Source organism: Gopherus flavomarginatus, chromosome 15, assembly GCF_025201925.1.
Source record: "Gopherus flavomarginatus isolate rGopFla2 chromosome 15, rGopFla2.mat.asm, whole genome shotgun sequence".
Taxonomy (NCBI): domain Eukaryota; kingdom Metazoa; phylum Chordata; order Testudines; family Testudinidae; genus Gopherus; species Gopherus flavomarginatus.
This window is the reverse complement of record NC_066631.1, coordinates 7,152,247-7,169,183: the sequence shown is the minus strand read 5'-3', so window position 1 is coordinate 7,169,183 and position 16,937 is coordinate 7,152,247. Positions and strand designations below refer to the sequence as shown.

At 46.2% G+C, this 16,937-nt stretch overlaps 1 protein-coding gene across 4 annotated transcripts in view; it reads left to right on the top strand.

Annotated features, from left to right (window-relative positions):
• RBM19 (RNA binding motif protein 19) overlaps nucleotides 1-16,937 on the top strand; it is a 116,072-nt gene that overhangs the window by 14,298 nt on the left and 84,837 nt on the right. For all 4 annotated transcript variants that reach the window (XM_050924428.1, XM_050924431.1, XM_050924430.1 and 1 more), the window contains exons 14-20: nucleotides 1,512-1,622; nucleotides 3,182-3,382; nucleotides 3,984-4,101; nucleotides 11,058-11,197; nucleotides 12,977-13,037; nucleotides 15,300-15,379; nucleotides 15,856-15,911. In XM_050924428.1, the coding sequence (XP_050780385.1) occupies nucleotides 1,512-1,622; nucleotides 3,182-3,382; nucleotides 3,984-4,101; nucleotides 11,058-11,197; nucleotides 12,977-13,037; nucleotides 15,300-15,379; nucleotides 15,856-15,911 (767 nt within the window). The remainder of the gene's footprint in view (nucleotides 1-1,511; nucleotides 1,623-3,181; nucleotides 3,383-3,983; nucleotides 4,102-11,057; nucleotides 11,198-12,976; nucleotides 13,038-15,299; nucleotides 15,380-15,855; nucleotides 15,912-16,937) is intronic.

Here is a 16,937-nt window from a genome sequence, read left to right as displayed (position 1 = left end):
TAGCACTCAGCATTGGCCTAATGCTGCTCCCATTGACTTCAATGGGAGTTTTATCATTGAGGTGGATGGGAAGCCGAGTTAGGTGGATGCTTGGTGCATTTGAAAATCCCACTGTGAGCGGTAAGTGGGAGGTTGCAGCAGGGTGCTAGGCAGGTCCCAGTGGTGAACAGGGTTAACAGCCAAGCTTGGGCCAGATGGATCAGACTCCGGTTCAGGAAGCAAGAGCCCCCTCTCTCAAGCAGGTGGCATGTGGTTTCTAACCTCATCTCTAGGCTAAATGAGGGCATATTGGGGAGGAGTTAACGAGTCTTAAAGCGAGTGTCTCAGGCTTTAAAAGGAGCAAATATGTTTCCTGGCTCTTCCTGCATAATTGGAGCAGTATTCACATGTGCCAGTCTTTCACCTTGGAAGATCTGCAGTATAGCCCACTGAGATCAGAAGTGACATGCGTGTGAAGTCTCCATCTTGTTACTATGGAGCAGTGGTACCAAACACCCAGTGGCTAGGCTGGGTCTGGTCCCTGTATGCACATTGTCCAAACCACGTGACTTGCATTCTGTAAAATCTGACTGCTTTTATTTAATACGCAAGTAGCTCCTAGCTCTTGTGTGAGGAAGAGAGCCTGTTGGATGTGATGGATGTAATGTTGGTTTAGGCAGCATGACACACATTTCAAGGTGTGCCCTGCTCAGGTCACTATATTCACACGTTAACTCTGAGACCTAATGAGAGATCAAAGGGCAGGTATTCAAACAACTTAAGTGCACAAGTATAGTAGAATCCCTATTTGAACTAATTGGGGGTTGAGGAGTTCATAAAACGGAAGATCTCAAAGTTTCAGTTTGTACCGTGCAAAGCAATTTTCAGTGCATTGACAGCATCAGAATGTGCAGGGATGTCGACTTGTTCTTCATTAACATCACTTCTGGTGTGTGATAATTTTTTTTTTTTTTTTTTTTGGCCCCATGGGGAAAAATGGTTCCTATAACTGGTCATTCGTAACACCGGTGTGCATAAAATCCAGGCTGTATTGCATGTGTCTGATTTCCTTCAGAGTTACTGCAGTTGTGTGCTCATATCTACACACAAGTAGCCAAGTAGACACCAGCTGAAACAGCTGTGCTCCTAAAACCACCCTACATAACTCTTAACTGCTGCATTCAGCCCCATTCTTTTCACTCGCTGAGGATTGAATCGTGCCCTTGTTACAAGGAGTGGAATTCGCATGGGAGTTGCATCTGCGTAACAGCACGGAATGTGGACCTAAAAGCTGAGTTATGGCCTACGAGTCATCAGCTAACCTCAGAGTGACATCCTGGCTTGACTGAAGTCAGAGGAGCCAAGATTTCATCCTCTGTCTGTATGCACACCTCTAGTTAAGTCAGAGTCTGCGTGGCCTGGGTATTGCAAGTGCTCGATACCTCTGTAGTTTAGACCTGTTATTACCAGCGTAGTTTATGCTCCCGACTTTGTCACTCTGTGGATTTAACCACTGTTGCCCTCGTTTGCAGGAAGGCAAAGGCAGCGTGGCCGTGAGGGTAGCTCTGGGCGAAACCCAGCTAGTCCAGGACGTTCGCCAGTTCCTGATCGACAATGGAGTCAGCCTGGATTCCTTCAGTCAGGTGAGGCACTTCAGTAGCTCCGGCTCAGCAGAGACCCTGCTCGCTGCAGCAGCAGATGGCTTATTTCTTCTCAGGGGGTTGGACGCTCAGGAGAGAGTGTTGCAGGATAATGGCATGGGGGTGCTCTCTGTGTAGGGCTGGGTCACTCGTCTATTAAAAATTTGAACGGTGAACAGCAGAGAGAACGGTCTGTACATTGGCAGTCTGCTCCTGGCTTAGTAGGCAAACTGAGTGCGAAGAGGATTGGGAACTTTGGCCTTTCAGCTCTCTTGATCACATAGTGCACAACGCACATGAAGCGTGAGGCTCCTTCCCTGCCTGACATCCCATTGTTTCCTAGTGCTTAGTCCTTCCAGTGCCATGGCTGGATGCTGAGGAAAACCCTAAACTTTGGAGTCAGTGGCACTAGGATTTGGGATGTTTCTTCTCCAACTTCCAGGGAAGGTGAACACATTTGACCTGGTTCCCTTCAGCCTCCTGTCTCTAGAAATCTCCTTTCAGGGCTTTTCAGTCTGCTTGTGTTCTCCTCCGGGAGGTCTTGTGGGGTAGGGATAGCTCAGTGGTTTGACCATTGGCCTGCTAAACCCAGGGTTGAGGCAGGGATCTGGGGCAAAAATCTGTCTGGGGATCAGTCCTGCTTTGAGCAGGGCATTGGACTAGATACCTCCTGAGGTCCCTTCCAACCCTGATATTCTATGATTTTGCAGCTCCATCAGAAGCCTCAGGATAATCTCAAAGAGATTCTGAGATGCTTGAGTATAAAAATGTAAACTACAAAATCCCTACTCCATTTTTTTCTGGCTTTCTGTTTCACAGATACCGATTGTTTGTTTTTATTTTTTTTTTTGGTCCAGTTTTGAGTAGAGTAAAAACAGCCATGTCTGAAATTGGTGCTAGACTAGAATAACCAGCACAGCATCTTTGCATGCTAAACGTCCCTGTGCACAGATCTCAGCAGCACAGCTCCAAGGATAGGGTTTCCTGGCTGACGGCTGGTGCAGGACAAGCTGAACGATCACAGCTCATGAATAGTTCTCATCCTTCCCTCTCCAGCCCTTAATATCCATGTGTAAGTGTTAAATAATCAGTTTAGGGTTATGTATTATCTTCTCCCCACCCCAGTATCTCAAATGATGGGTCTTTGATCGTGATCCCCTCAACTCTCATTGAAGTCAGTTGCTGAGATTGCTTAGCACCTTGCAGGACTGAACCCTAAATGTACAGGACTAGATTCACCCACCACAGAAATGCGCCCAGCCTGGAGTGGGATGTGGCAGCTGTTTGAATGCACGCAGCGGTACGAAGCTAGCTGAGCTGCAAATGGAGAGCAGCAGTGGGTTTGAATGTATTGTACCGTTGGGAACTGATGCCTGGCCCGTGAGTGAATGGAGTTTGTCTGTTGGGCCTGCATTTCAGATGTCAGGAAAGGCATTTTACACGGCTCTTTGTGGCTTTGCACTGTATCCTGGAAGCATATGAAATGGAGCAGGGGGGCCCCAAAGTCTCAGACCCCTTATAAGAATCCTCCTCTGTGGTGTTCCCCCTCCCCACCCTTTCAGGCTGCTGCAGAACGGAGTAAAACTGTGATCCTAGTGAAGAACCTCCCTGCCGGCACTAAAGTGGTGGAGCTGGAGGAGGTCTTTGGCCCATATGGCAGCCTCGGGCGAGTGCTGCTCCCGGAAGGCGGGATCACAGCCATTGTGGAATTCTTGGAGCCCACGGAGGCCAAGCGAGCCTTCACCAAGCTGGCCTACTCCAAGGTAAGCCTGGGAATAGCAACGTGCATCGTCTAATGTGGAACTCGCATTGCTTGATAGGCGATCCAGGCTAGGCAGGCTAATGCAAATCCGCCCTCTTCTCTGTCCCAGCTTTGGCACTTTGAGAAGCTGGGTAGGGATAATTAGATCATGGATCAGTATCTTAAAGCCTCAGATGTAATCGTTAGTAATCAAATTCAAAAGGGTGCATGTTGTTGCTTAATGTGGAGGGGCTGAAGAAAGCAATCTCTAGAAGTGGGGAGAGGATCAGGGCACTTTTAGGAGAATAAAATCCCCCCATGTTGCTAGCAAAAGTCACCGCTGTTAGCAACGCGCAATGTAAAGTGTAGTTATAAAAATCTCCGCTGTTTCCTGGGCCTTCGGTACTGTTGAAACTCAGCCCTAGAAAAGGCTGCTGAACCCCTAGTGAGAACACATCCTGTGAGGAGAGCACGCAGCTGTGCCTTTAACCACCAAACAGCTCCCTTCTCCTGTAATATGTCCCCTGAGAAGGTAGAGCTGAGATTTGAATTTATGCCTCCCCATCCCCAAAGTCACTTCTTCCCTGTCTTGTAGACATCCCTTGTATCTGTCACCCTTACAGTTTCAGCACGTCCCTCTGTATCTTGAGTGGGCTCCCATGGGTGTCTTTTCCTGTCCACCCCCTGAGAAGAAACAGCCTGAGATTCCAGGAGAGGAAGGAGAAGCCAGGCTGGGAACTGGTAAGAATTTTGACTTGGGGGAGGAGGTATTTACTGTAGTGTGTGTGATCCTGCTCTTCCTGTGGAGCAGTGGATGAGAACCTCTGCCTTACTTGAAGTCCCCTCTTGAAGTTGCTTTGAGGATTGTGTGTGTAGAGATGAGCAGAGCTTCTCTTCCCCCATCATTCTCAACTGCTGACGTGGGAAAGCAGCCGTCTCTAGATCTAAGCAATACAGCAGTGCACTTGCTTGCTGCTGCCATTCTCTCCCTTGGGTTTTTGGAAGCCAGTGCTGGTGTTGGAAATGGGGTTAAGATTTGGCGCACTAGTGGGGTTCAGTTGGTGTGAGGTCAGACGGGTGAATAGAGCCAAGCTATTAAGCAGTGCGGGAGAATGATTGTGGCTCAGAAATGCAGGGACAGCATTATTAATTTGTGTTACCATAGCACCCAGGGGCCCTCGTTACAGACCAGGACCACATTGTGCTAGGTGCTGGACAAGTGCACAACAAAAATACGGTTCCTGACACAAGTGGCTTACAATCGAAGTACAACGTAAGAAGCAACAGATGGGTATTGTCGTGCTGGGGAGTACAAGTGAACAGTGGGACAGTGTTGGGCAGCATGAGAGTTAGAGGTCCATGTACACCAACAGCCTGACTGTTGCCATGTTTTGCATAGGCATCCTGATAGAGGAGGGATCTGGAGAAGGGTAATGAGGTAGGTGAGCTGATGTTTATGAGCAGCACCTCCCAAGCATATGGAATAGTGCAGGAGAAAGCACAGAGGAGTTTGAAAATTTAAAAAGTGTGCAGTGGAGGATGGCCTTATGGACCGAGTGTCGCCAACTCAGCAGCAAATGAGACCCTATGAAGGACCTTGAAAGTGATGCTTGTCTTTGATGCGACAGAGAAGGGGGAGCCGGTGGAAGGCTGCAGAGAGGGCTGACAGAGTCAAAGCGATGGGCTGGGGAAATGACCTTTGAAGCTGCACTCTGAATGACAGCGAGCGGGGATTCGTCAAGGCCAGAGAAGGATGCTCTAGGAATTGAGCTGCGGGGTGATGAGAATTTTGTAGCTTTGTGCATGGATAAGAGGGGCCATATGGTAGAGAAGTTATGCCCAAAGAATAGGCAAGATTTAGATGCAGCCTGGATGCAAGGACCTCGAGAGAGGTCTGAGTCAAAGATGACGCTCAGGTTGCAGGTCTGGATGGTGGTATCCTGTCATTGAGAAAGGAGGTAGCGGGGAGGGCTTGCAGGGGAAGATTAGGAGCTTGGGCTTAGCCATATTTAGTTTGAGCTGGTGTCTAGAGATTCATGAGGCAGCGTCAATGGCAGGCTGAGTTTTTAGTCTGGACAGGAGACCGGTCTGGAATGAAGAGGTATCTCTGAGTTGTCAGCAGAGAGGTAGGTGTTGAGTTTGTGTTTGCCAGTGAGATTACCCAGAGATGAGGTGCAAAGAGAGAGGAGGAGAGGACCAAAGACAGCCCTAAAGAACCCCCAAGGGGAGTTGAAGGGTGGAAGAGGAGGATTCCCCCAAGGAACACGCTAATGGAGCGATTAGAGAGGTAGGAGAGGACAGAGTCACGAAAGCCAAGGGAGGACACGACTTCAAGAAGAGCACAGATGACTGCATCAGAGATGGCTGCCAGATCGAGAAGGATGAGGATGAAAAATTTGATAGGATAGAGAAGAGGGAGCCAGTGAAGAGATGCAAAAAGAAATTGCTTGCTTAGACTTTCCCCTTATTCACCCTTAATGCAAATGCAGTGTGGACCCAGAAAACGCGCCTCTTGCTTGGTTGCAATAATTTTTATGCTTCGTGTGCTTTAGTATCAGTACTGGTGTCAGTTCCAAAAATATGCAGATTCCTTTGTTGAAGGAGGGTGGATTTGAGGAGTTTCAGGAAAACTAGGCAGATGAGATTACAGTCAGGCCAAAAAAGGCAGGAAGTGTCTGGCTGAGGACCTTTTTTCCTGCTCCTGAAACACACACATTGCTAGAAGATGACACTCATGCCCAAGGCTGAACAATGTAGCAATTGTGCTAGTCTCATTGCCAGTCTCAGCTTTGTGTCCATGAAGCCCAGCCAGTGGGAGAACTTTGAAACTAGTGAATGTTTCTGGCTTTGTGCTAGGATCTGTGGTGGCTTCTACTGGAGCTTCTGATCTTGAGCAGCTCTATTGCCCCAGAAGTGAGAACTCCTCGCTTTCAACACCTTGGAGTTAGGTGATCGAGGGGACATAGAGCACGTTCAGTGCCTTGAGATGCTCAGGATTGTGACTGATACAGCAGTCTCTGGTGGTCAGTGTAGGCCATTTTTAAATGTCTTGGTGGATGGGACTAACTCCACTTGCAGTGGAGATGATCATACTGTCTAGGATCTTGCCATTAGTTGAGGCATTCCTGAGACTGTCAAATCTGGTGACTTGAGAGGTGGCTTCACTGGCGCTTAGATACTGAAGTGACAGCTGATGGGTAGTATTTCTGCATTAGAAATGGTATTATGATGAACATTATTATAGTCCAAACCTGAAGAAGAGCTCTTCAGAAGCTCATCTCCTTCACCAACAGAAGTTGGTCCAGTAAAAGATATTGCCTCACCCATCTTGTGTCTCAGTTATTCCAAGAGGCAGCATCAATAGCTTACAGGGACTCTGTACAGGCCACCACTCTGACTAGAGAGTTCTCTCTTTGTGCACAGTTGGTGTAAATGGAGACTGAGCTCTACAAAGAGAGTAGGAGAAGCAGTCCCAGAACAAAAGGACGAGCAAGGCCAATCTGCTGCTTTTACTTAACATGCAGCTGTGCCTGTGGGTCTCATCCAGGTCAGGTCCCCATTGTCAGGTGCCGTGTGAACATATAGCAATTACAGGCCCTGCCCTAGAGAGCTTAGTCTGAAAGGCAAGACAGATGAGGTGGATGAAAGGAATGGTTTTGGGGGAAGGATTAGATCGTTGTTACAGCATCTGACTACAGCTTGGGAGAGCTGAGTTCAATTCCTGACTCTGCCACAGCCTCCCTGGATGAGCCCCTGAATCTACCCAGTGCCTCAGTTTCCCCATCTGTAAATTGGGGGCAATGCTTTCCTACCCCGCAGAGTTGTTGAGGATAAAATCCCTCTGTGACTTCGGGATGATGAGATACCATGGTGATGAGGGGCCCTATCAGTACTGAGATTGGAAGGAAGGATGATGTAACACCAACAGTAGCTGTGATGGGGCGCTTTAGTATAGACAAGTATCAGGAGGTAGCCGTTTAGTCTGTATCCGTCTGAAGAAGTGGGCTTTTTACCCGCAAGAGCTTGTGCCCAAATAAACCTGTTAGTCTTTAAGGTGCTACCGGACTCCTTGTTGTTTTAGTATAGAGCAGTTCTTCTCAAAGTCGGCCGCTGCTTGTTCAGGGAAAGCCCCTGGCGGGCCAGGCAGGTTTGTTTACCTACCGCGTCCGCAGGTTCAGCCAATTGCTACTGGCTGCGGTTCACAGCTCCAGGCCAATGGGGGCTGCTGGAAGCAGCGTGGGCCGAGGGATGTGCTGGCTGCCCTTCCTGCTGCCCCCACTGGCCTGGAGCTGCGAACCATGGCCAGTGGGAGCCGCGATCGGCCGAACCTGCAGACGTGGCAGGTAAACAGACCGGCCCGGCCCGCCAGGGGCTTTCCCTGAACAAGCGGCGGTCCGGCTTTGAGAAGCACTGGTATAGACTGCATGACATTAAAGCAGATCCAGCCCTCCCCCAAACTTTATAACGAAGCCAGTTACTGACAGAATTTCCCCATCAGAGAGGGGAGCGACACAGCTGAGCACATGCCTGTTATCTGCATGCATTACATGGTGCCCTCCTCTAAGGGTCTAAAGAGCCTAATTGAAGGGCCAGGCCTGAGAATCCCAGCTCTGATTGAACAATGAAGGTAGCACCAGACCAGCTGATCGCCTGACTGGCAGGTCGTGGAGCAGCATGTGCATTTGTGTGCTTGCCTGTGTTAATTTCAAGCCCCACTGCACGCCTTGTGTGAGTGAATTCCCACTGCTCTTATGGTAAGGACGTGACCTTTTTTATGTTTTTCCCCTCCCCATCTCTGGGACTTTTAGCATTGCTCTTGCATATTTAGGGCCTTAAACACTTTTAAAACCAGTATGGAAGGAGGTTGGATAGCTGAGGGTTTATTATTTGTATTTATTTTTTCCCTGGAAGCCTTTTCAAGACCATCAGGGAGGTGGAGGGAGCTGATGAAAAGCTTTTCCCATTCCAGGTCCTGGGGGAGGGACAAAGATAGAGGCAGCTGCTTTATCTCCCCATAACCGAGACCCTCACCTCCAGATAAAGGGCTTTAAGCCCAGGAGCTCCGGGAAAGCTGCTTCGGTTTGATAATGGTCTTCGCTGTCAGCCTCTGGCACCGTAGGCCTGCGGGAAGGTGTGGGAGGAAGGCAGCAGTGAATTCCTTAGTCTGATTACAGCAGAGCCCCTTGTGGCTGTGTGTGACTGTTGTGCTAACCGCAGATGGAGGCACCTTTCCCCCACCCCCTAAATCTTTCCTCTCTCCCAACCCATTTGTCTTCAAAACCAATGAATTTTCTGCTCAAGTTTGCTGATTTCCAGCAATTACTAAAAGTTTCTCTTGCAATTAAGGTTGAAAGTGCTTGGCCCAAAAAAAAAAGACTTTTTTTTTTTTTTCCAGGGCAGAAGAAATTTACAGTTGATCATTTATTGCCCTGACTTGTCTGGTTCTGAGCAGTTCTTTAACCAAAGCAGAGATCTGGGTACGCTCTGGAACCAACCCAGCTCATGGCCCTGTTTTCTCAGCAGAACATTCCTATTCAGCAGGTTAGCAGATGACCAGCAGTTTTGGAAGGGCTCAGTACAAAGGGGAGATGCAGTAGGAAGGCCAAGCTAGGCATATGTCTGTGGCACCACGTACGCCTTCCGGCACCTTTCTAGTGGAATGAATCAGATCCTGCTCCTCTTGGAGACAATAAAAACTCCAACCACCTCCCATGAATTGTAGGGCGAGATAAGGCTGACCCAAAGCCCCCTGCAGTCAGTGTCAAGATCCCTGTTAATTTCAGTGTGCTTTGGATGAGGCCCAAATGCTACAAGGGATCTTGCACCTTCCTCTGAAGCATCTTATGCTGATCACTGAGGTGATGTGGTTTGGCAACTTGTGCGTATGCGGTGAGGCTTGGAGAGAGCTGTTGGTGCCCAGTGCTGGTGCATGCCATGCTGGGGTTGAGAGGGGAATTACAGTCAGCATTGGAGGTGCCCAGAGTAGGCACTAAAGCCAAGGAATAAGGAATTAGGCTGAGTACTTAGGGGAAGCACCACATTTGGTGCTCGGATATGATGGTAGTGGAGGGCTAGGTGAGCATTTAGAGAGATTGGGGGTATAGTGATAGCTGTATGACTGCTTCACGGCTCTCTGTTTCTGGAGCTGCCTTTGGTTTTGCACCCCAGCTTTTCTGCAGAGAAGGGAGCCCAGGAGTCTGGCTGTGTTGGCAATATCTTCCTCTCTGGGTGGATGTGTTTCAGTTGCTCTTCTACCTTGCCTTGGTGCTGAGTCAGAAGGAGGACAGCATGTGGTTTTGAGTTGCTGATAATACCGGAAGCCAACCATGGGTTGTTCACTAACAGCATTTGGAATGGAGATGGGAGAAGGTGGCAGATGGAGATGTTGGAATTCCCCACTCTGCATGTACATCATTTTCTGGGAAGTTTGGGGCACAAGGCAAATCTCCAGTTTAGATTCTGATATTAAGCACACGCTCTGCATTGTGCATCTCTCCTGAGCCTGCTTTTCCCTTTCTCACTCCTCTCCACCTCCTTTCTGGACAGCCTCTCCAACTTCCTCTGTTGTTGAACAATGGGTGTGAAAGGGCCTTCCTCAGAAAAATGTGAAGTTCTTTTCCCCTTTCCTTTCCTTTTTCTTTTCTCTTTGAGGCAGAGATAGGACAGCTGCATGTTCCACTGATGTTAAAAGGACAACGTTATCATTGTTGCCATTTCCATTAAAGCATAAAAGGGCCATTTCATGCCAGAGCTCTTGAAGATTAATTAGAAGTTTAATACATTCGGTTTGTTTTTTGAAAATGGAAAAAGGCCGGGGGAGTCTTTGTGGCACTCGCTGTGGTGAGCGAATCGAACGAGTACAGACGAAAACCTGTGAAGATCCCTTTCATGTACACATTCTTTAAAACCTGGTTACAGCCCTCAACAAAATGGAATGGAGCAGAAGCTCTTCACGAAGGGGATGTGTTGGCACAGCGAACGTGACTGAAGATTGGCCCATAAACTATTAAAAAATGAGACCCAGCATTTGCTACCCTGTTGATTCCAGGATGTTGTGCAGAGGGGATGCTGTTGTCTCTCTGTGTTGGAGGCTCCTCTGTGGTGGACTGAACTGTAGCTGAGGTGATGCAGTTGTGTTAGTGACAGCGGTTCCCAGGTGCTACTCTGTAGTATGGTGAGTGCCGGGGAACGCTACAGCAGAGTTGTCATTAATTGTGGTATTTCAGAAGAGCTTTACAATTGTGTGTTGATTCCCAAATGCTACCATCTGTATTTCAGTTCAGCTGAGTAAGGTCTATAGATCATGTAAAATAAACTAACAGTGGGTATTTCAGGCCATGGTTGAGGGATACTTGTAGAGCTGTGCAAGAGCCCAGAGTTGGAGCAAATATCTACCTAGGATTGTGACCATAGTGTCTGGTCTCCTGGGAAGTAGGATGGCGTAGGTCAGAATTCAAGGGTGTTAGAAGAACAATACATGGCTTACACTTGCTATCCATGCTGTGGCTGCGTGTCCAAGACCATCAAGTTCACCCACAAAATTGTTACTAAATGCAGCTGGAGAGATGAGTCATTGTAGTCTGGGTGTTGATGGCTCCGACGGTGGGGTCAAAATATAATACATCCCTTCAGTCTCCTGAACTGCCTGGAGTTAGTTACATTTTATGGTGTTTATGGTTTGTTCGCTTGCTTTACAGCTGGTGATAAAACTGAGGAAGCTAAAAAGGGCTCAGAAGATACAGCAGTAGATGAGGAGGAGGAGGAGGAGAGTGTTCCAGGATGTACACTGTTCATCAAAAACCTCAACTTTGCCACCACAGAAGATACACTGAAGGAGGTGAACAAAGAGAGGTGGTGGGACTGGGTGTTGCATGTCTCCAGCAATGTTCTGTTTAGATGGAGCAACTTGGTTTGAGTGGCTTGGTCAGGGTCAAACAGTGAGTTTGTGGTGCAGCCTGGACCTAAGTCCTTCAGCTGCTCTACTGTTTGGTGTTTTAAAGCTATTGATAAAGCATTTGTCAGTACAAAGCTTCCATCCGAGCCTCTGCAAACATTGAGTCTCCTCTGGCCCTTATGAGGAAGGTCTCATAGCCATTTTGCTGGAGTAAAAAGTAGTAGACAGGTGAGGTAGCTTTCCTAAGGACATACAGTAAGTCAGTGGCAGAGCCAGGAAGAGTAACCTGAAGTTCCTTCTGTTTCCTTTCCCAGCCACTAAGCAACTCTCCCTTTTACTGGTTGGAGACAGTAGATGTAGCTATAGACCATGCTAGAGCTGTTCTCCAGCTTGGTTGTGAAAATATTATCCTGCCCAGATTAGGGCAGGTGGTAACTAACTTTGAATGCCCAGAGAATCATTCAGTTGGGTTTTTTCATTCACATCAATTGTCATGTTAGAGGGCAATCGAGTAGACTGTCTACCTGGAAAGTTTACCCCAGGCCAGGCACTTTTCAAAGGCTAACTTAATTGCTCAGATATCTCTAACAATCCATCTCCAGACTACAGCATGTTATCCCATCCTGTGTCCCAGTAGAGGTGCCCCATTTCCCTTCTCTTTCATGCCTCGCTCACTGTTGAAACGCCAAATGTTTCAATAATCTCCCATACAAGTAGTCAAAATTGGAGGAAACTTATCCATCCTCCTTTTTACTGCCCTATGTTTCCTTCCTGTATATAATGAACCTGAAGGCCTTGAATTTGTAGAATTGATGTGTTTAAGGGAACCACAAACTCCTGTAGATTCACCGGTACCTACTTAGGTCCAATCCCTTCACCATACCTTGTATTTATTTGCATTAGGGCTGCACAGCATATAATTAAGCTTGACAGAATTCAGTTTTTATTTTTTATAATTTTGATGGATAATAGCAATGGTTATTGCTAGCATTTTTTTGTTTTAAACTTTCACAGTTGTGGGAAATTATAGGAGTTAGACCGGGGGGGGCGGCGGTAGTGTCAGACAGTTGTTTAATTACAGTAGATGTTGAGATTCAAAAAGTTAAAGCTTTCTAACCATGAAAACATACTGTCAACATCACACGTCAAAATATACAAAGTAAAAGTCCTTAAACTGTACTTCTTAAGCAGCATTTTTCATTGCCTGTTTCAATTTTGATTATCATTGATAGAAATTATTTTTTGTGTGTGTGTACACATGGTGAAATCCACATTTGACATTTGCCACTAAAAATCGCATCCTTCCAAGCCTACATATAACACAGCCAGGCTGCCACAGGCACATTTTGGTACCTCCCATGCGATCCTGGAAAGAGAAATAGTCTAAGGATATTGTAATGAATTGACAATTGTTAGACAGCTTTGAAGGAGCCAGTGTCTGGGTGGAAGCATTCTTTTAAGTACTTCGGTATTCTGTAGCAATGATCTAAACCACTGCAGCTTTCTGTAGCCATAGTGCAGTGTGTTGGATAATTACTGAGAGAGTGTTTTAAATAAAGGCTGTCACAATAGAATGCATGACGTGTGTCTTTTTCTTGTTCAGTGTGCGCAGCTCTCTGTGGGTTGACTTTGTCTGTTTCAGTTGCTACAAAAGGGGAACGTTGTCAAAGGGTTACACTTTAATTACAAAGAGAACTAAAGACCGTGTAAAATTCTTTGCAGACGTTTTCCAAAGTGGGAGCTTTGAAGAGCTGCACGATCTCAAGGAAGATGGATAAAGCAGGTACTCCTATGAATCGCTGTGCATTTCCTTCTGCTTGGGTTGGTCGTGGTGATGCCTTCCACATTTGTCTTTCTGGGCAGTTGGATAGCTGATGTTAAAAAATCTTCATGTGCCCAGAAATGCATATGTTGAAATGACTGAAAACGTAAGCACTAAAAATCAAGTTCTGATTAAACCGGGAAGGTCGTGCACCAAAGGTAAGTAAGTGGGACTCGTAGTGGGTCAGCTTAAGGCTCTGTAAAAATGTCATAAACTCTACTTCATGCCATGGGCTTGTGAGGAGTTCAGTCAATTTTAAAAAGAAACCTCACAGGCACATCTGCCTGTCCAGCCTCATGTTTGCTCATAAAATAATAAATAACAACAATTGGAGATATACCTGTTTCCTAGAGCTGGAAGGGACCTTTGAAAGGTCATCAAGTCCAGCCCTCTGCCTTCACTAGCAGGACCAAGTACTGATTTTTGCCCCAGATCCTTAAGTGGCCCCCTCAAGGATTGAGCTCACAATCCTGGGTTTAGCAGGCCAATGCTCACACACATGATCTGGTTTCAGAACAGAACCATGTCTAGTTTCACTCTACCTTCCAGGACAACCAACTTCTGTCACTGAAGAAGGACTTCTGTAGCATAGTACCATCCAAGTTTGGAAACTTGCCATTGTATTTGCTGCTCAGGGTCTTGCTTATGGATCCCTGAAGTTGTGATCCTATGGGCCGGTTTCCTAAAAGCGTTGCATGACCTTGAGTGTTGAAAACTTTTGCTGAATAAGGAGATAATTAAAGGGCTGTAGAAACCTCGAACTGATAAAAAGTGACCATATAGGGACTATGCTAGTTTGCATCTCTTCTATGGTGCTCAGAGAGACAAGTGAAATTTAGGGCACAACCTAGGTGATAAAGTGAAAGACAGCACATAATGTTCTCTGTCTTGTAAATAGATCTCAATCCTTCACTCCCTTGCCAAGACATTTGCACAGTGGTTTGGAGAAGACCTAATATGTATGAGCCCTATGCTCCTGGTTAGTTAGCTGCTTCTGTATCTGTGCCCTTGCTGTACTGCTGACATCCCCAATGATGTGGATAACCAGCAAGGGATGAATAGTCATTCTGTCAGCTGCTGAGGCCTTTGGAAATAAAGGGAGAAGTCTGTGCCTGGCAAGTGGGAATAGGGCCACCCTAAAGGGCTGACACTGTTTTTACATTAACCAGTAGGAGAATGGAGAGCATGAAATTGTTGGTTCCCTTTCCCAAATTAATTGAACTCCAGGTTTGGAATTATTTAACAAGCAGTTTCCATTCACGTATATAGGACGAGAGTTCAGGCCCCCGTATGCTGGGCACTGAATGTACGCAGAGACAGCTTCTCACCCCAAAGAGCTTCCCCTATAAATATGACAAAGGACATATTGTCTCCACTTCGTAAGTAGTCAAAGAGCACACGCAGTTTAAATGAGCTGCCTATGGATACATGCTATTTTTGTGGCAGAGCCAATTCTCTTCTGACTCTTAGACCAGGGCTCTAGCCAAAAGCCCTTCCTTTCTGCCGAGGGATCTACCTAGATGGCAGATCAATTTAAGGGTCCATTTATAACTGATTTTATTGGTTTGTGCAACATATTTCCTCCTTGATGGCCAGAGTGAACTGTTAGGTGGGTTTCAAATGAAAAATACAGTCAAACTCAAGACCCAGATTTTACATCCATCTAAAAGGAAGCATAAATTATTAGGGGGGGTAACTTTGTCTGAATCAGGCGCGTTAGGAATGCCCATAGAATGCCTGTGTCTGGATTATGGTGAAAACTTCATTCCAAAAGTTTACCACTGCAGCAGTGCAGGCAAACCCTGTGCATGAACACATTTGTATGTAAGCAGTATGATCACTGACCTTTTCTGCGCATAGCTATCATGTCTGTAGGACCGATGGTTAGTGTTTTGTTTAGTTGCGTTCACAAAAGTTACATATGAAATGGATTTCTACTATACACAGGTGTTGTACAACTTCCTTTGCATCATCCCCAGGGTGACTGTATCTTGAAATGTCACAATATCATTTAGTTGTTTAATTCCCCATGGGGCAGGTTGTTGTTTAATTCTCCTTTGGGGCAGGTTTAGTCCAGCACAGCTCACCCTATTTCTAGCAGTGTTGATTCACTTTTTCGTTGTCTGTCATTAACCAGTCACAAGGGCCTATCCATTGTACAGGCCACTACCGAATGATTTTCGCCAAATCGTTTATGAGGCTTTTTCCTTCCCTTTCTGGCAGGCACTTTACTTCCTATGGGCTTTGGATTTGTGGAGTACAAGAAACCAGAGCATGCTCAGAAAGCCCTCAAACAGCTCCAGGTAACCATGGGTGACACAGGCAAAGGGGAGGAGTGGGTGGCTTCTGAGGCATTAAGAACCCCTCAAATATTTGTTTTTCAGTAGTTACCTACAGGCTGTAACTGAGGTCAGAGTCCCATTGTGCTGAGTGCTGAACATACCCCTAGTTAGACGGTTCCTGCGCCAAAAGGCCCACAAACTAGAGACAAAGGCTGGGAGTGGAAATAGTTGCACAGGGAGGGGAAGTCACTTGCCCAACATCACATCAGTGGCACAGTTGGGATTAACTCAGGTGTCTTGACTCCTATGCCAGTGCCCTGGCCACTAGACCATACAGCTTCCCCATCTGTATTGTGTACTCTTCACCTGTATTAGCTGCGGTTAGAAAGAGAAGAGCTTTGGGTGAAGGAGAGGTGGGGGAAGGAGAACTGAGATGTAAAACTCCTCCGTTTTTAAGGTCTCTTTCTTTTTGCAGACTTTGTAATTTGTTTTTTTAGAGTTGCTTAGTAGATGGCCATCGGCTGGACGTGAAGATCTCCGAAAGGGCCATCAAGTAAGTCTGCCTGATTCCTGTCTGACTTCTCTGCACCAAATAGACTTAAGCAGCAACAGATTGCCCAGAATGGCTCTTCCTTTTTACAATGTGGTTGCTGGTGGCCCTTTGTAATTCAGGTGGTGAATAGTGCCAGTCTTAAATACACATTTACCCGGTATGATGGAACAATGTTTTTCCTGGGGTCTTTCAGATGATCAGATCTTCTAAAATAGTAGTTGTGATAGTGTTAGTCCAGTGTATTAACTCAAAGGTGTAGCCAGTTTTTGACTGCATTCGCTGTTAGTTCTTAAAAATTTTAGAGACCAAATAACTAATCTTAGCCAAATGTCTTGTCTAAAGGCAAAGTAAAACAATATAAAAAGGAAACCTACATACCTTCCCTCTGGGAAGCAATCCTTATCTCACAGCACGTTCACCTTATGCACAAGTTGTGCTTCAAAGATACACGTTGCAACAAGTAGTATTTATAGTATGACTTTTTACAAGTTCCAGAATGCTTTGCACATCACTTGAAGTTTAAGTTTAACCCACTGGTTTATGCCAGCTTTGTCCTTAGTACCTCCCTATATTTTCCCATATCTTGGGTTGAATTGCAGCATTCCAAGTTTTGATGAGCCATGAAAATACTCCCGAAGTGTACTTGGTACAAAGGATTCCTGCATCCTTGCTTTGACAAGTTTCCTATTTTCTAATGCCAAAGCTAATTTTCAGCTTTGCATAGTGTTGTGGGATGTGTGACGTAGGTGAACAGAATTATGGGAAGAGCATAATACATTCAGTTAAGATAATTTCCCATCACCGATGTATATTATATTAATACTGTGTGCATAATACCTAGTAATATGGGGTATTTTTGGCCAACAAGTGGATAGGAATAAATGAAATTTGAGGTGGCGATCTGTTTTTATTAGACTAAGTAAAAAATAAAGGAAGCACTGAGCTTCTGGGAATCAGAAGAACGTAAAGCGACACTAAATAATTTCATCGCTTAAGTGAGAGAAGCTAGATCTAAGGTGACCTATA